Consider the following 19,072-nt stretch of genomic DNA (forward strand, 5'->3'; position numbering starts at 1 on the left):
GAATGCCTTTATTTTACACAATTTAAAAACGTTTGGTTCACTCTAATACATTAGGAAACATATGTCATACACAACTGCAACATCACATACATTAAAGATCTCTCAATACATAGGGAGACTTTATAAGGTGTTTCAATCAAGACTGTACCAAACAAGGAGGTCTAAGCAGAAAACTATTCCTAGTAGATTTTATTTTAGCTTACGTCTCTGAATAAATCGGTGTATTTTTGTAGCAGCCATAAGGACCGCTTCTTAACACTTTCAAATTGGCGGGAAGGAAAACAACACGTTGGTAAATTCCTTTTATAATCCTGTAGGTTGTAGCTTAGTCAGTTGAAGGACTGCTTCTCACCAGACCACTTCAGAACCTCGTCAGAGCTCTGCGGTTTTAGGACCAGCTAAGAAATCCATTATCCACCAACCCTGTTCCTCCTGCTCACAGACTGGTCTTTTCACAGTAAAAGTCATCTGACACGACGTATAGTCAGGGATCAGGGTTCGGAGTCTTCAGATCTCCACAGAGGTTGTCCCCTTCTTCCGGTCATGTGTACTCCCTCTACCCTGTTGCCATAAACACACCCTAGATACACAACACAAAGTCAGACCCAACTGTACATCCCAGAATACCCCATCACACGCTTCAACCCTAACCATGGTAACGTACCTTTGAAGCGGTTTCACCTGATGGATGAATTCTGGAAGTTCTTCACCTTTGGTTTCAGGTAGCCACAAGCTCAACAACCCAATCATGAGCGTGGCTCCACCCATCAAGATAAAAGGTAGGAACTTGTTGTATGTACCTGAAATCCGACAGCATAGACAAACAGATCTAGACAGCCATATATGCTTACATACTCTTTAATGGAGACACACACAAACACTGACCCATGAAGGCGATGTATGGGGAGACGGTGCTGCCCACACGCGATGCCATGGAGGTGGCTCCCAGGGCCATGTTTCTCACCACGGTGGGGAAGAGCTCCATCATGTACAGGTACAGGAAGCCAAACGCCCCCGTCACACCCGTCTTCCCCACCATCACCAGGATTAGGGTCAGGCCGCTCAGTTCTACACACACACACACACACAGTTTATGGTTTTCAATATTTGGGTAGTCTGAGAGTACATATGCCGGTACGTGTGTTCCATGAGTTTGTACCGTCTTAGGTGTGTGTACGTTTGTGTACATGGGAATCCTTATGAGTATGTGCCATTTTGTAAGTGTCTGTGGTGTGTGTGTGTAGCAGCAGTACTGTCCGCTCTGGTGGGCCTCGTACCATCAGGTATGAGCTTAATGAAGAGCAGCAGGCCTCCAGACAGCAGCAGGGTGAAGGGGAGGGTGAAGCGTCGAGGGGTGTAGCGGATCAAGAACCAGACGCTGCCGTAAGCCAGGAACTCTGTGGCCGCCGCAACCAAGCAGTTGAAGTAGGGGTTTCCGTCCATATTGGGCGTGTTCAGGGACATCCCATAATATGTCATGGAGATGATGATCCTGAGGTGGAGGACGGAGAAGTTGTGACGTACGCAAGTATGCACTAGCGTGTGGTCATAGGTATACTTTTCAGCAGTGTGTGGCTAGGACTTATCAGGGTACCAGATGAGGATGTTAATGATGGTGATGTTGCGTATGTTCCTGGTTCTGAACAGGTCCATCCAGGTGTACAGGCGTGGGCTCTCCTTGGTTCGGTTTTCCTGGAGATAGTAAACATGTAAAAGCATATTGGGGATGTGAGTCTGTTAGTGTGTGTGTGTGTGTGTGTGCGTGTGAGCATTAAAACACCATGAGTTCAGCAGTGATGTCTTCGGTGAAGATGACATCAGGAGCCATAAGACCATTCATCTTGGCAGCGGCTTTGATGATTGACTCCGCCTCCTTCAGTCTGCCCTGGGCCAATAGCCAGCGAGGAGACTCTGGAATGTACCTGAAGCACAGGACACTACTATGTCCTCCATGTCTCCCTACAGTTCCAAGTTCAAGCCACTCTACTGGTCCCAAAAGAGAAATAGAAACATTCATGTACTGCCAGGTGGCATTGGTACTCACCACCAGAGAGGGATGTAGAGGAAGCCAGGGATGGCGAGGACAACCAGGAGGAGCCTCCAGCTCCTGAAACAGTAGGCCGCCAGGGGCAGCACGGTGTAGCCCAAGGCATAGCTGAAACTTACCCCCAGGGCACCAAAGTTGACGCGGACTGATTTAGTTAGGAGCTCAGAGCCTAAGGTCCACGGAATCACACAGACAAGATCAGACCAGAGCTAGACAAATGAAGAAATGCAATGAAGATATTACTCTGTTATCTGATCTAGTTATCTCTTTGTCCAGACTGACCCAGTATGAAGGCAGCACAGTAGTTGGCTATCTGGCCCAGCCCCACAATGAAATAGAAAAAGCAGAACATTTCCCAGCTGGTAGAGGCTGCTTGGAGGAGAGTGAACACTGTCTGCATTGCCAAGGTGCCAAAGAGGACCAACCTGCGCCCGAACCTATGGAACATACAATTTCATCCTGGAAATGCATAAGGGGAAAAACTCCAAACATGGCCTTGAACTACACCTGAACAAAATACTGTTTATAGACTACAGGTGGTTCCCAACCTTTTTTTTATCTGAGACCCCCTTTTTCCCAAGAAAATATTTTAGGGCACCCTTTACAAGTTATGATATTATCGCTCTCCTAAGCTTGTATGCTTTCAAACAATGTTTATTACTATAACTAGGTAGGTTTATGTACAAATAACCTCTAATATTGAAAATGCAATAACAAAAATGTCCGAATTTACACTGGTTTGTAGAACCAAAAAAATGAATAGCCTATTACAAAATGTACTACTGTCTGGGACTTCAATACTCGCATGTTTTTTGTTAGGCTTTAACATCAGTGTGAGGACTGCTGCTGGCAGCGAGTAATAATTTGGTCAATGCGTGGAGGGCCAACAAGACATTTGCAGACAACTCATCCCCAATACCGCAACAAGCCCAGGGAAATCTTTGAGCGCAAGGCCAGGGGCGCCGTATAGGGGGGAAAAGTTAGGACGATTCTACTCCAAAAAATAGGCAAAAAGTTATATAAAATTATATTATATAAACCATCATCGAGTATATAATACATTTAAAATATAATAATACAATGAATGATCTCTTTGTTTTTACTTGTGTTTGGCAATAAAGGTTAAATATCCCTATTGACCAAAAAGTAAACATCCATATTGACCGACCATCCCCTATATCTGAATGAAATGGTTTGATCCTGCCTTAGCGCACTTATCGGTGACGGCGTTTAGTTGCAGTCAGTAGTGATGGGAAGTTCGGATCATTTTACTGATTCGGTTCTTTCTATCTCGTTCAGTAAAATGAACTAATCTTTTTTCGAGTCATTCGTTCATTTCAACGGGGGGGGGCTATCCGTCCACTTCAAACACGTATCATATTCTCAAGTAGGTTAGTGCATGACGTGCACCAGCAGATACTATTTTAAAAGAAATTCCTGCATTAAAATAATGTATCATGACAGTTTGTATGATTTGGTCATTTATTATCACACTAGCATTTAATTATCACGGCAAACAATTACACTGCACTAAACTGAAAGTGTAAATGTAAAGTGAAAATAAGAAAACCAGTCAGTATGATGACTTGAGCGAATATCATTCACGTCTTACTAAAACAGCGGCCACACGAAGGGGAATGAGGAAACTGTTTTCTCTACTAAAAAATACAATGCAGGTCACGTGAAAAAAGGAACCAAAGACTCGTAGAAAGACAGAGTCGGGAAATGAACGAATCGTTTGTTTCCTCTAGCTACCAGTACAGAGCCTATGCAGGTCACGTGAAAAATGATCCAAAGACTCATAGAAAGACCGAGTCGGGAAATGAACGAATTGTTTGTTTCCTCTAGCTACCAGTACAGAGCCTATGCTGGTCACATGAAAAAGGATCCAAAGACTCGTAGAAAGACAGAATCGGGAAATGAACGAATCGTTTGTTTCCTCTAGCTACCAGTACAGAGCCTATGCAGGTCATGTTAAAAAAAATTATCCAAAAACTCGTACCCGAAGACCGAGTCGGGAAATGAACTAATCATTTCTGTTTACTTGGACGAGCCTATGCAACAGTCCCGATGCGCAGCCAAGAGAAAATGAACGAATCACTCTTTGAGAGGACTCGTTACCTCCGAGTCCTTGTAAGGATTCGTTCAAAATGAGCGAATCTTTCACGAACGACACATAACTAGCAGTCAGTAGATGCGCTAGTCGCTAGAATGTCGGGCCGTAAACACAAACAGGGTTTCTGAAAAGATCTGAGAAAAAAGACAGAGAGGATAGACAAAAGAGAGGGTTTCAATCAGTAACCCAGTTTTTTTTACCAAGAAAGGTGGGTAGCCAATCTGTGAGTGGTATTAACCTGTTGGTTTAATGTCCATATAAGCTATCTAGCTACCCAGCTAACAAGGGACGTCCTGGGGACGTCATTTTGTTAGCTGGGTACAGTGTTAGCCTACATTTCATCAACATTTAGTGCAGGGAAACAATTAGCAAGAAATTCAGATTAAATCATTGTCCCGACTGTGCCCCTTTTAACAGACTTAACAACAGATGAGTCAGCAGCACCCCAGTCTCCCCATTACTATCGAACTCCAAGAAGCAATCCATTAATTAACCCTCCCGCATTACCAGCAAAGGGCGCCAACCGCGACACGTCATATTTGCGATTTGCGCCACGGGGGTGGGGGTGGGGGGGGCCCACTTTGAATTTTTGCCATGGGGCCCGAAATTCCTGGCGGCGCACCTGCGCAGGGCCAAAGAATTGACACTCCCAAAATGAGATAAGGGAAGTCACTGCTACTGACAGAAACTTAAAATAACATATACAGTTGCTGACAAAATCGGCAAAGCAAAGAAAGGGCATACAATTGCAGAAACTTTGATTTTGCCATGCGCAACAGAGATCGTAAAGGAATTACTTGGAGAGGACATGTCAAAGCGAAAATACCATTATCAAATAATACGATCAAACGTCGCATCGCAACAATGTCAGAAGACGTGAATAATTCATAATTAATGGATAAAAAACTAGCTAATGTAATATCGTTCTTCTTAATGCTCACGGCTAAATACTGATGTTACTGGAGTCGGAACGTGCTTCGGAGGACCATTACCTGTCTGAGATGATCCCTGACAGGAAGGATCCGCAGAGAACACCTACAAAGAAGATGGTGGCGGTGAAGGGAGCCTTCCAGTCATCGTCACACACCAGGTTCCACTACCGGAACGCAAACACACCCAACAAGACAGTTAGACAGTTCAAAGGGTCTTCCCATCCATAAATTCCAGGCAGTGTTCCCAGTAGGTAGTGTAGCTTCACCTCAGTCACGATGGTGGAGGTGTATCTCTCTGTGCTGAACTCCCAGCCGTCCAGACATCCCTCGGTCTCGTTGCCATTGGGACCCGGAGGGTCTCGGTACCTCAGGCAGCGACTGAGGACCACCTCCCCCCTCACCTCCTCCAGGGGGAACGACAGGTTGAGGTCCAAGCTGAAGCTGCTGCTGTTCAGCCCTGGGACCCAGCAGCGGTGGGGGGGGATGTCCACGAGGAACACCATCGCCATGCCAACGTAGCCGTTGGGTATGCTGCTGAGGCTGAGGAGGAAGAAGACCATCTTCTGGAAGGTTCCCCACTCGCCAAGGAACGCCGTCCTCTCCTCGTAATCCAGCATCCTCACGGCCTCAACCGCCCACAAATTTGACCCCTGACCTTTCTCTGAGGGGTAATGGTAATAAAGTTACCCTTGGTATCTCTAAAGTTTTTTAAGACGTACACCTCTGTCTATTCTTGACTACAGTGCTGCTCGTTCTCACAGAGCCCCCTGACCTGGACCTCTTACCTTTCTTTTATTGCCTTCAACTCTCCAGGTAACAAACCACCACACAAGGAACTTTCCAGAAGGCTGATAGCCTGGATGATCCACAGCCAGTTGCAAGCAGAGAGTAGACTAGTTGGTCAAAGAGCCTGTGTGTGGAACTGTCTGTCTTCCTTCTGTTAAACCTGCATCTTTGCCTGTAGTCAGTGTTTGGATTAAAGATACACCATGGCCAAATGGGTTTGGCAAACATTGCCCAGCGCTTTTTAGAACAGAGAACAAGAGTCAACAGAGCATAACAAACTTTCAAATAGTTTATTCAATAGTTAGAAGTTTACAATCCTTTAATGCTAGACAGCCTAAACCCTTCCTCAGCATTACTTAGTCACATATGCAATAGATGCACACACACATGCGAACACACATCTAAGCATGTGATACTGATGAGAACTTCTTTAGTGAGGAATTTTCTTTACAACAATGTGGAGGCCAACTTGTAGAGAACCACACTTTTGTAATGACCAGATGACCAGATTTAAGAGGTTATCAGTGGAGACATCAGTCACACAACCAGCCAGACTATATTTCTAGTATGAATTCTTCCTTAAAGTGGTGCGAACCAGAACTACACATGCTGTCATGTGCGACTAAGCTGGCAGAGCTGGTAAGTTGTCGTTCTCAAGTAGCCTGCAGTAATGGGATTTGAAGCTACTTCATACTTACATTTAGTCATTTAGCAGACGCTCTGATCCAGAAGGGTGAAGTGCCTTGCCCAAGGACACAACGTAAGTTTGCACGGCCGGGAATCGAACTGGCAACCTTCGGATTACTAGCCCGATTCCCTAACCGCTCAGCCACCTGACTCCCATACTTAAAGTACTGTACTAAAATCAAAGTGGATTTAGCAATGGATTGCACAATGTTAACAAAAGTAAAGATACACATAACCTTGAGTGTTTTATTTTTAGCACTGACTATTGTTGCTTCTTTCATTATGAAATGTTATTTTACATAGTCCAAAAAGTTAACCAACAGAGTTTCTTTACTGACAGCAAGCTAAGAATATCTTTAAATATTCAAGCTTGATAACCTGCAACCTGTGTAGTCTACCGGTCTGCCTTGAGGCTGAAACACAACCAACAACTGATCAACAAGTAGCTTTGACACACAACACCAGCAGTGCTACCTTATACTCCCTACAGAAAATACTAATCATGATGCCATGTTTTTGTGGGTTAAAAAACAAGCTTGCCCAAATTAAGGTTTTACAACAACAACAAAAAAGAGATTTGTACAGTATAGTGTCTATGTACTTGTGCTATGTACTAGTACTTGTGTGTGCCATAGGTGAAAAGGGTTAACTAGCATCTTCACAATCTGTTTCCAAAAGGATTGTTCAGAGGTGGAAGTTCAGGTTCGGTCAGTAGAAGACACTTGTTTCCAATCACCTAGATCTCCAAACTTTATTGTTCAGGAGACTTCCCCCCCCCCTTTGGAAAAAAGTGATTTGTGACTTCCATTTACTGACAGCGTTTATGCACAGCAAAGAGATACAGTGAACAAATGCAATGCATTTCTTGAGTCCCTTGTGTCCAACGCAAATGCAACGTGTGCTGAGGGGGAGGGGTGTGTGTCACCTACCTTGACAAAACAGAGGAAACGTGTCTCCTTTCCTGTTACCCCCCCTCCTCTTTTCACTAATTTTCTTTCCCTCACCTCATTCTCTCTCTCTGCCCTGCTCTCCTTTCCTCTTGGTTGAGGGGCTGAGGAGAGAGTTTGGGTCACCTGCTTGAGTCCAGAGAACATGAAGGCGTCGCTGGGTTCCACGGTTATCTCCACGTCCTGCACCAGCCCCGTTCGGTTCTCAATGTGGTATCGCACTGGGAGGGACTCCCGCACGTGGCCAAACAACGGTAGGTCTGGAACCACACACATGCACTCTTACCCCACAAATCCAAATTTCATCCTCTTATAACTTAGCTCACAGATGAACAGCGCACGGCGCATTACAGCAAACACACACTTCATTATGCGTTGGCTGCGGGGCAGCTGGGTGGAGGGGATGGAGGGCCTGGTTGGGACCAGGGCAATGAGGCTTGGAGTGTGGACAGACAGGGACTAGGAGGAGACACAACTTGCCCTGTGGCCTGTGGAATAAGACAGAGTGTGTTGCTTGTTTCTGCACTGATTGAGGAGAAGAAAAGAGGAATGCTCAGAGAGAATAAAGCTCTTTTTTTTCGACCCGGCAGCACTGACAACACTAGTTTGTGACGTAAAAAGAAGACTTCTAAAACGACCAACAGTGCTGCTTCACGGTAGCTCCGAATGTGTCAAAGACCAAATGACAATTATGAATGATAAAAGTGATCCACAACCGTTATAACAACTTCAGTCCAGCTTACCCAGGTATTTGATGTGGAACCCTCGAGGTGGGTTCAGGGACCTCCGCATCCATCCCTCTCGTAACACCTCCAGATGGTCCTCTTTCCCTTGAATCAACAGCACGTGTTTGTCTATCCAACCCAGGAAAAACGTCTCTGACACCACATCTGAGACCCGCTGGTTCCACAGGTGCTGCGTGTTCCCGGCTTTAAAATCAGCAAAGATCTCGTAGCTGGTGTGATGCCGTGGGATCTCATCGCTTTCCGACACTCCTGTAGTATTCGCCGTGCCCACCCGAGTCAGTACGATGGCCAATGAGTGGGGGGCTATCTGCAGGAAAGACTCCATTCCAGACATCCCAACCTGCAGAGACTCATTTCAGGGAGGTGGCTTCTCCCGGAACTTCCGGGAGACTTGGGATGTCTGCCATTCTTGAATATCGTACTTACCCTCTCAAGTGGTGAACTTGGGAGTCATGAACTGTATCAAACATGGAAACACTCAGGCACATACAAATCCCCATGCATTCCATACATAGGTGACGGAAAGCTTGTAAGCTAGCTAGTATTAGCTAGCTAGCCTGCTAAGCTACCTTGTTCCACAAGTACCGCATAGTTTTTCAGAAGCACTGTATGTTCCACAGCTGGCAGTCACATCCAGCTGTGCAGCGAACCCAGCTCTGTCTGCAGTCGGTTATTGTCTCAGTTACCTGAAACAATATGCCACCTCGGTAAAGGTAATATTTATTCACATTTGATTTGCGATTCAAGTGTTTATATATATATATATATACATATTAAAAATATATATGTTTTGATTAAAAATCGCAATAAATCGTGAATCGATTTTTAATCGATCGTGACCCCAAGAATCGATTTGAATCGAATCATGAGGTACCAAAAGATTTCCACCCCTAGTAATATTTCATAGAGGTTTTGTGTCCAACGTTATCCTGACGGACCTCGAAGTGCCATCTCTGTCGTGGACATCACCAGTAAACCGTTCTAGGCTATTCGGTTGGTAGCTCATCAAATCACTCAGGCAACGGTTTTGAGGCTGCGGTAAGCTACTGTGTCTCTGGGGATACCTGTTCTTTCCGCCGGGCCCGGGGCCTCTTGGGCCTGTGTTTTCCCCTATTGGCGTTAAACCTGTCGCCTCTCGCCTTGAGAACATAAGGCGTTCTATCTCTCGGTACCGGTGGTATGTCTCAGACAGGTACGGTCAGACTAAAGCTGATCCTCCCGTGGTCTCTGTGCCAGGAAGGCTGTTGTGGTGTTACTGCACCACCTTCAGGCAGACGAGAGGTTATGTGTCTGACCCATCTGACCACCCATCTGACCATTCTACATGGGCTTGTTGATGACAGGGTCTGCAGTTGTGGTTGAGATGCTACTGTACAACTTGTGTGTGCACGCAAGTGCCTGCATATGGTTGGTTGGAGGACTGGTATGAAAGAATAAGGGTGTTAAAATGGCATTGTCTCAACTTGAGTCTTCCCACTTCTTAACTCAAGGGTATGGTGACTCACTGTAATAACTCACTCAACACAAATAATGCACACATATCATGGCATCTTCACCAATAATTTACTATAACCATCTGGTCTTAATGAAGATCACATTATAACATTATAAACCACTGAAAGACTACAGCTCATTCAAAACTCTGCAGCTAGATAACCAAAACTAAAAGGAGAGAACACATTAGTCCTGTCCTAGCTACTTTACACTGGCTCCCTGTTACCTTCAGAATTGACTTTAAGGTCCTTTTCCTCACAGCTCTAAACAGAAAAAAACCTAGCTACATTGCTAATTCTCTTACTAACTACACACCAGCTAGAACACTGTGATCATCAAATGCAGGCCTATTAGAGGTCACCAGAAGCAATCATAACAAGATTGGTGATGCAGCCTTTGTCAATTACGCCAAAACTATGGAACACATAGGGAAGCAAACACGCTAGACATTTTCAAAAGACAGTTTAAAGCCTCTCTTTATACCAAAGTATTTAACAAATTTGATCTCAGAAGGGTTTTATTACTTGTATTAGTTGTATTATTGCGGCATGTGTTTGACTTGGATTATTGTTTTTATTGATTGTGTTTTGGCTGTCTTGATTCCCGCTGTTGTAGCCATTTCTACATAATTTGATTGGTTGTTTGTCGTCCCTGCAAAACAGGCTGAAGCTATTGGACCTTGAAGCACCAGTCTTTTGACCTACACTTAATTTGTTAGAAATACTATCCTGAGCTTGTTATATCGTTTCTTTTAAGTTAATAAGTAAACAAACAACAATATACATTTTTGGATGATGGACTTTTCTGTGTTGAGTACGAAAGACCTTTGAGGTCCTAGGCGAGTGAGTCAGCTCGGCTGCACCCACACCCGCAAAGATTGCGCCTGTGTTTTGTTACATTTCATTTATATTGGGATACCACAAAGACTGTGGCTCGAGATACCGCAAAGACTGCGGCTCGTAATCAAAAGGCTTGAGCAACATAGGTTCTGGACTGCTCTGAAAAAGGTCTGAGATTGTTCTGGATTACGGCAAAGACTGCGGCCTGTGTTCAGAGAGGTTTAATTAATTATATTGTTTTTATTGATTTTATGTAACACATGTAGCACCCCCTAGCATGTTCTCTGTAAGTTAGGAGTGCGCTCTCCGAGTTCTTCCTTTAGTCTAGTATGATAACCGCTAATATTACCTGTGTAAAACCCAAATCAGAATCAGAATTCGGTTTATTCGCCATGTATGTTATACAAACACGGAATTTACTGTGGCAGGGAGGTGCAAAACACTAAACATATACAGATCTTAAATTAAGTAAAAGTACAAAAGTTTAACTATTTCTAAGAACTAAATAATCTAAGAATACAACAATTTAAAAATAAAATATATATAAAAATAATAGAATGAGCAGCGTGAATGGTCAACATAGTGCAATCGGATACTGAGATAAAGTGGCTTATGCATACTGAATTGCCATTAGATGGACTTATACTAGTTAAATAAGTGAATGAATGTAAATGGGAGTCCTTAGCCTTGTTGAAGAGGCCAGTAGCAGATGGAAAGAAACTGTTCTTATGGCGTGATGTTTTGGTCCTGATGGACCGCAGCCTTCTGCCAGAGGGGAGCTGGAACAGGGAGTGACCAGGGTGGGAGGGGTCGGCCACAATCTTCCTCGCACGCCAATGCTTAAACAATGATCAAAAAGAAACACGTTTTATATATTTACCGAAAATATAAATCCACATGAAATACAAAATATACACTCAATTGAACAAATCTTTACACTTCTCAATTTCGGTAAACTAAACTAAGCCGGGATACCTTAACTAGTCCACTAAATGGAAAGACATGCGATCAAATTAACCCACCATGTTGAAGGCCCGTTGCATGACTTATCCAAAAAATACTGTTGCTGTGTTTGATGTCCTCCTCGCCGTTGCAGCACTTCCCTGGTGGTGCTGGTGAGGTAAACGTCGTAACCTCTGACGCCTGGGACACACTGGCTGCGAAGCGCCTGGACGCGCCGCACCGCGATCGGCTACGACTGAGCAAAAGCTGTTCACACCAGACGCGCATTTCTCCGCGCCAAGCCTTTCAGCTACTCGGAGCTTTCCTTTACGCTGACATGGTACATAAACATGGCATTGGCTATATCCCAGCATTGATCCTTATTTACGTTGTCCTTGTAAAATTGTTGCTGACATACAACAACTCCCTGTGCTTTTCAACTTTAAGAATTTATTTGATGCTGATTTTAGAAATCGACTTGGGGGTTCTCTCTCCGTAGGCTATGTCTGCGTGTGTGTTGTGTGCAACGCGTGACAAATCATTTCTCTCAAACAAACAAAACAACTACGGGCATGCTAGCTCAACGGATCAATCCGTTTATTTTCATTAGTTTTCATCAGGGTAAACACATGTAAAGGACGTTCGTTACCAACATTGTGTAATTATAAAGTCTACAACTTTGCAAATGTTCACCGTAGTCTACAATTAATGGAGTAAATCTTAACATGTTTTTTTATTCAAATATATCAACTAGTATGGTGTATTTCATCATCCTGCAGCCGATTTCGCAAGCGTCTCGCGAAAAAATTCGACCAGCTGCCGAAACGATCGCTGCAGATCGCAGGCGATCGCAGGCAATCGCGGCGCTTCGCAGCCAGTGTGGTCGGTCCCATTTGATAACATGGGCGCCGAAAGAAAAAAGGAGGCGCTTCCAGGCGCGTCGCAGCAGATCGCAGGCAGTGTGTCCCAGGCGTGATGCTCCTGGAGATTTGCACTCTCGAAACTGTGCCCAAGACAACCGGGCAGGCGACTCGCAGGCCACAGTTCGTTGAAGCTTCTAGCTAAATCGAGCTGATTAGCTAGCTCTCTCTAATGTAAACTCTATTCGAGTTTTACACAAGTCACATAACCGGCAACGTACTTCACAGGTTTCTTCAGACTCACTCTCCGTAGTCTGCATACACATCACACTTGAAAATAAAGAGAAATAAGTCTGTCGAATGTTGCTAATGTGCGTTGGGCCACGCCGTGCGATCTCCTTCAGTCGATGGGCAACTAGTGGCGCACCAGCCACCTCGTGGTGTGAAGAGTAAAAGTTCGGTGAGTAGCTCAGTGTCCAGAAGAAAAAGAAAGGCTCCTTGAATTGGTCTGTCCGTCGAATTTGGTTCCTTTCCCGTCCCAAGTCCAGTATGCACGTGCAACTTGCTGCTGAGTTATCTGTCCGACAGCCCGCACATTACAGGTTACAGTCATTCAATGGTCCCCTAATTGGCAACTCAATACTGAAACTCCGGACCCGCTCTCCACCATCTTCTCCCCCTCTTCTTCCGTTCCTTCCCATACTATACCTCGACGACGACAAGTCAAAGGTCATATAAAACTTATGAGCCAATAAACTCACAGACATTCGAATGTAAATATGAACAATATGTTTAAACATTTTAAATCAATTAACTTTTAACCTTAATGTTATTTATTATATAATGAACTTATTTATTCTAACATATTTATATAGCAATGAATGAAATTCAACAGGGTTACACACACTTTGAGCTGCAATTTTTGTATGAAATGTGCTATATAAATAAAGTCTTATTATAACCAAACTGAATCTGACTTACTCTTGGTATGTGCTAAACGTCAGAGACAAGGACAGAAGCTCCATTGTGCTTACATACACCAATACATTAATGATGAGGGGAAATGCGCGGCCTTTGCAACACTAGGAACTGTGGTACAGGTCATAGAAACCCAGCATGCAAGCTCACCCGTTATTTGAATGCCTTTATTGTACACAATTTGAAAACAAATACACTAGGAAACATGTCATACACAACTGTAACATCACATACATTAAAGATCTCTCAATGCATAGCGAGACTTCATAAGGTATTTCAATCAAAACTGTACCAAACAAGGAGGTCTAAGCAGGAGAACTATTCCTAGTAGATTTTATTTTAGCTTCCGTCTCTGAATAAATCTGTGTATTTTTGTAGCAACTATAAGGACCGGTTCTTAACACCTACAAATAAGCGGCTGGTGTGTACAAATGCAAGGGAAACAACACGTTGGTAAATTCCTTTTCGAATACTGTAGGTTGTACCTTAGTCAGTTGAAGGACTGCTTTTCACCAGACCACTTCAGAACCTCGTCAGAGCTCTGCGGTTTTCATATCTGTGACCAGCTAAGAAATCCATTATCCACCAACCCTGTTCCTCCTGCTCACAGACTGGTCTTTTCACAGTAAAAGTCATCTGACACGACGTATAGTCAGGGATCAGGGTTCGGAGTCTTCAGATCTCCACAGAGGTTGTCCCCTTCTTCCGGTCATGTGTACTTTCTTTACCCTGTTGCCTTAAACACACCCTAGATACACAACACAAAGTCAGACCCAACTGTACATCCCAAATACCCCATCACACGCTTCAACCCTAACCATGGTAACGTACCTTTGAAGCGGTTTCACCTGATGGATGAATTCTGGAAGTTCTTCACCTTTGGTTTCAGGTAACCACAAGCTCAACAACCCAATCATGACCGTGGCTCCACCCATCAAGATAAAAGGTAGGAACTTGTTGTATGTACCTGAAATCAGACAGCATTGACAAACATAGATCTAGACAGACATATATGCTTCCATACTCTTTAATGGAGACACACACAAACACTGACCCATGAAGGCGATGTATGGGGAGACGGTGCTGCCCACATGTGATGCCATGGAGATGACTCCCAGGGCCATGTTTCTCACCACGGTGGGGAAGAGCTCCATCATGTACAGGTACAGGAAGCCAAACGCCCCCGTCACACCCGTCTTCCCCACCATCACCAGGGTTAGGGTCAGGCCGCTCAGTTCTACACACACACACAGTTTATGTTTTTCTAGATTTGAGTAGTATGAGAGTATATATGCCGGTAAGTGTGTTCCATGAGTTTGTACCCTCTTAGGTGTGTGTACGTTTGTTTACATGGGAATCCTGAGTATGTGCCATTTTGTAAGTGTCTGTGGTAGGGCTGTCCCCACTCAGTCGACTAGTCGATTTTCTGGTCATATGCTCTTGGTCGACTAAGATTGTTTTAGTCGAGCTGCCGTATGGCAGTGTGAGATCTTCCGCTTGTGTCATCATTGCTGAATTAACGAAATGTTCTACAGAAATTGTAGATTATATTATTTAAGACAAATAAAGCAACTCTAAAAATATATAATTGAAAAGAAAAGGCGTTACTGTTTTCCCTTTCGTTAATCTGCGCTTTGTTTTGGTTTGGTATGTTGCACACGGCACGAGCACAATTGGCTGCCAAACTACAAACTCTGCCATAACCTACTTTGTCAGTGTTATTAGTCAAAATGGCAAAGAAATATGTGGTATGGCAGCATTTCATTAAAGTATATTTACATTTACAAAGTACGGGGTGACTCGAAAAACGTTGAATGCAAACTCTGCCAACAACGGTTTATTTTTCAAAGTTCGACGTCGAATATGATGTAGCCTACCACCTGAAAAACGTAAATTGGCCTAGCCCTACTTCGCTCATGCTAACGCGCTGGGTTGAAAAATGAATATGCCTATTATAAGAATCACATTCAAATCGAATTACATTATCTTCTCCGGCCAAGACAACGACATATTTCTCTGTTGCACCGTTCCCCACTCAGCTTCTACTTAAGTTCGCATGCTGCAAGTTCAGGCAGTGATAAGTGCGCTCTGATCATTTGCATGTTAAACAAACATTATTTGTAATTTGTAGCACATTGTAAGAGATACTAAATACCATCGACATTCGGTTACAACAGGACTGGTGATACGAGTCTTATTATTAGTAGGCTATTAGCGGCTGAATCTGCAATGTCCAGCAGCCATTGAGTCAGATCGGGAAAATGTTTGTACGTTTCAAATTTCGATTAGTCGATTTTCAGACGTTTTAGTCGAGTCTTGGTTGACCAAAGAAAATCTTAGTCGGGGCCAGCCCTAGTCTGTGTGTGTGTGTGTGTGTGTAGCAGCAGTACTGTCTGCTCCGGTGGGCCTCGTACCATCAGGTATGAGCTTGATGAAGAGCAGCAGGCCTCCAGACAGCAGCAGGGTGAAGGGGAGGGTGAAGCGTCGGGGGGTGTAGCGGATCAAGAACCAGACACTGGCGTAAGCCAGGAACTCTGTGGCCGCCGCAACCAAGCAGTTGAAGTAGGGGTCTCCGTCCATATTGGGCGTGTTCAGGGACATCCCATAATATGTCATGGAGATGATGATCCTGAGGTGGTGGACGGAGAAGTTGTGACGTACGCAAGTATACTCTAGCATGTGGTCAACTGTGTGTAGTATGTAGTCATCATGCAGTGTGCAGTGTTTATTTATCCTACTGTGTAGGATATATTTTGCAGCAGTGTGGTGTAGTATGTAGTGTGTATTATAGTGTGAAGCATGCAGTATGCGGTTCTTATGTGTGTTGTGCACAGTGCATGCTATACTGTGTAGGGTATATTTTGCAACAGTGTGGTGTAGTGTGTATTAAAGTGTGTGGTGCGTAACAAGCATACAGTGTGTGGTGTCTAAATGTGGTGTGCACAGTGTGTTATACTGCGTAAGGTATACTTTTCAGCAGTGTATGGCTAGGACGTATCAGGGTACCAGATGAGGATGTTAATGATGGTGAGGTTGCGTATGTTCCTGGTTCTGACCAGGTCCAACCAGGTGTACAGGCGTGGGCTCTCCTTGGCTCTGTTTTCCTGCAGATAGTAAACATGTAGAAGTATATTGGGAATGTTTGTCGGTTAGTGTGTGTGAGTGTGTGTGTGTGTGTGTGTGAGAGCATTAAAACACCATGAGTTCAGCAGTGACATCTTCGGTGAAGATGACATCAGGAGCCGTAAGACCATTCATCTTGGCAGCAGCTTTGATGATAGACTCCGCCTCCTTCAGTCTGCCCTGGGTCAATAGCCAGCGAGGAGACTCTGGAATGTACCTGCAGCACAGGGCACTACTATGTCCTCCATGTCTCCCTACTGTTCCAAGTTCAAGCCACTCTACTGGTCCCAAACGAGAAATAGAAACATTCATGTACTGCCAGGTGGCATTGGTACTCACCACCAGAGAGGGATGTAGAGGAAGCCAGGGATGGCGAGGACAACCAGGAGGAGCCTCCAGCTCCTGAAACAGCAGGCCGCCAGGGGCAGTACGGTGTAGCCCAAGGCATAGCTGAAACTTACCCCCAGGGCACCAAAGTTGACGCGGACTGATTTAGTTAGGAGCTCAGAGCCTAAGGTCCACAGAATCACACAGACAAGATCAGACCAGAGCTAGACAAATGAAGAAATGCAATGAAGATATTACTCTGTTATCTGATCTAGTTATCTCTTTGTCTAGACTGACCCAGTATGAAGGCAGCACTGTAGTTGGTTGTCTCGCTCACCCCCACAATGAAGTAGAAACAGCAGAACATTTCCCAGCTGGTAGAGGCTGCTTGGAGGAGGGTGAACACTGTCTGCATTGCCAAGGTGCCAAAGAGGACCAACCTGCGCCCGAACCTATGGAACATACAATTTCATCCTGGAAATGTATAAGGGGAAAAACTCCAAACATTGCCTTGAACTATACCTGAACAAAATGCAGGATATAGACTAGAACATTACAACAGAACTTGATGTGTTTGTGTCTACAGAACACTACAACAATTAAATACTGATGTGTCTGCAGTTGTAACGTGCTTTGGAGAACCATTACCTGTCTGAGACAATCCCTGACAGGAAGGAACCGCAGAGAACACCTACAAAGAAAATGGTGACGGTGAAGGGAGCCTTCCAGTCATCGTCACACACCAGGTCCCACTACCGGAACGCAAACACACCCAACAAGACAGTTAGACAGTTCAAAGGGTCATCCTATCCATAAATTCCAGGCAGTGTTCCCAGTAGGTAGTGTAGCTTCACCTCAGTCACGATGGTGGAGGTGTATCTCTCTGTGCTGAACTCCCAGCCGTCCAGACATCCCTCGGTCTCGTTGCCGTTGGGACCCGGAGGGTCTCTGTACCTCAGGCAGCGACTGAGGACCACCTCCCCCCTCACCTCCTCCAGGGGGAACGACAGGTTGAGGTCCAGGTTGAAGCTGCTGCTGTTCAGCCCTGGGACCCGGCAGCGGTAGGAGGGGACGTCCGCGAGGAACACCATCGCCATGCCAACGTAGCCGTTGGGTATGCTGCTGAGGCTGAGGAGGAAGAAGACCATCTTCTGGAAGGTTCCCCACTCCCCAAGGAACGCCGTCCTCTCCTCGTAGTCCAGCATCCTCACGGCCTCAACCGCCCACAAATTTGCTCCAGACCCCTGACTTTTCTCTGAGGGGTAATGGTGATAAAGTTACCCTTGGTATCTCTAAAGTTGTTTAAGAGGTACACCTCTGTCTGTTCTTGACTACAGTGTTGCTCGTTCTCACTGAGCCCCCTGACCTGTTACCTTTCTTCTATTGCCTTCTTCACCTCTCCAGGTAACAAACCACCACACAAGGAACTTTCCAGAAGGCTGATGTCCTGGATGATCTACAGAGTAGACTACTTGATCAGAGAGCCTGTGTGTGGAACTGTCTGTCTTCCTTCCGTTAACCCTGCATCTTTGCCTGTAGTCAGTGTTGGGATCCAAGATACACCATGGCCAAATGGTTGTGGCAAACATTGCCCAGCGCTTTTTAGAACAGAGAACAAAAGTCAACAGAGCATAACAAACTTTCAAATAGTTTATTCAATGGTTAGAAGTTTACAATCCTTTAATACTAGACAGCCTAAACCCTTCCTCAGCATTACTTAGTCACATATGCAACAGATGCATACACACACGCGAACACACATCTACACACACGCATCCCTACATTTGATACTGATGAGAACTGCTTTAGTGAGGGATTTTCTTTACAACAATGTTGAGAACCACACTTTTGTCATGACCAGATGATTTAAGAGGTTATCAGCGGAGACATACGTCAGTCACACAACCAGCCAGACTATTTATATTATGAAGTCTTCCATAAAGTGGTGCGAACCAAAACTACACATGCTGTCACGTGGGACTAAGCTGGCAGAGCTGTTAAGTTGTTGTTCTCAAGCAGCCTGCAGTAATGGGGTTTGAAGCTACTTCATACTTAAAGTACTGTACTAAAAGCAAAGTGGATTTAGCAATGGATTGCACAATGTTAACAAAAGTAAAGATACACACAACCTTGAGTGTTTTATTTTTAGCACTGAGTATTGTTGCTTCTTTCATTTTGAAACGTTATTTTTCATCGTCAAAAAAGTTAACCAACAGACTTTCTTTACTGACAGCAAGCTAAGAATATC

The 19,072-nt window shown here is 44.6% G+C and overlaps 2 protein-coding genes across 2 annotated transcripts; both read right to left on the bottom strand.

The window, feature by feature from the left end:
- On the bottom strand, positions 1 to 5,750 carry LOC136953868 (organic cation/carnitine transporter 2-like). Its single transcript, XM_067247318.1, has 10 exons — positions 5,362 to 5,750; positions 5,156 to 5,259; positions 2,330 to 2,484; positions 2,045 to 2,216; positions 1,793 to 1,922; positions 1,595 to 1,692; positions 1,278 to 1,492; positions 886 to 1,068; positions 665 to 800; positions 1 to 580 (listed from the first exon to the last, which is right to left on the bottom strand). Exons 1-10 carry the CDS (start codon positions 5,710 to 5,712, stop codon positions 508 to 510), a joined length of 1,617 nt encoding a protein of 538 aa, XP_067103419.1. The 5' UTR covers positions 5,713 to 5,750; the 3' UTR covers positions 1 to 507.
- An 8,299-nt stretch (positions 5,751 to 14,049) lies between these two features.
- Positions 14,050 to 18,029, bottom strand: LOC136954589 (organic cation/carnitine transporter 2-like). The gene is made up of 10 exons (XM_067248211.1): positions 17,679 to 18,029; positions 17,473 to 17,576; positions 17,122 to 17,276; positions 16,837 to 17,008; positions 16,591 to 16,714; positions 16,381 to 16,478; positions 15,789 to 16,003; positions 14,429 to 14,611; positions 14,206 to 14,341; positions 14,050 to 14,110 (listed from the first exon to the last, which is right to left on the bottom strand). The coding sequence occupies exons 1-10, from the start codon at positions 18,027 to 18,029 to the stop codon at positions 14,050 to 14,052; spliced, it is 1,599 nt and encodes a 532-aa protein (XP_067104312.1).
- Positions 18,030 to 19,072: the final 1,043 nt, after the last annotated feature.

The sequence above is a fragment of the Osmerus mordax genome, chromosome 12 (assembly GCF_038355195.1).
Source record: "Osmerus mordax isolate fOsmMor3 chromosome 12, fOsmMor3.pri, whole genome shotgun sequence".
Taxonomy (NCBI): domain Eukaryota; kingdom Metazoa; phylum Chordata; class Actinopteri; order Osmeriformes; family Osmeridae; genus Osmerus; species Osmerus mordax.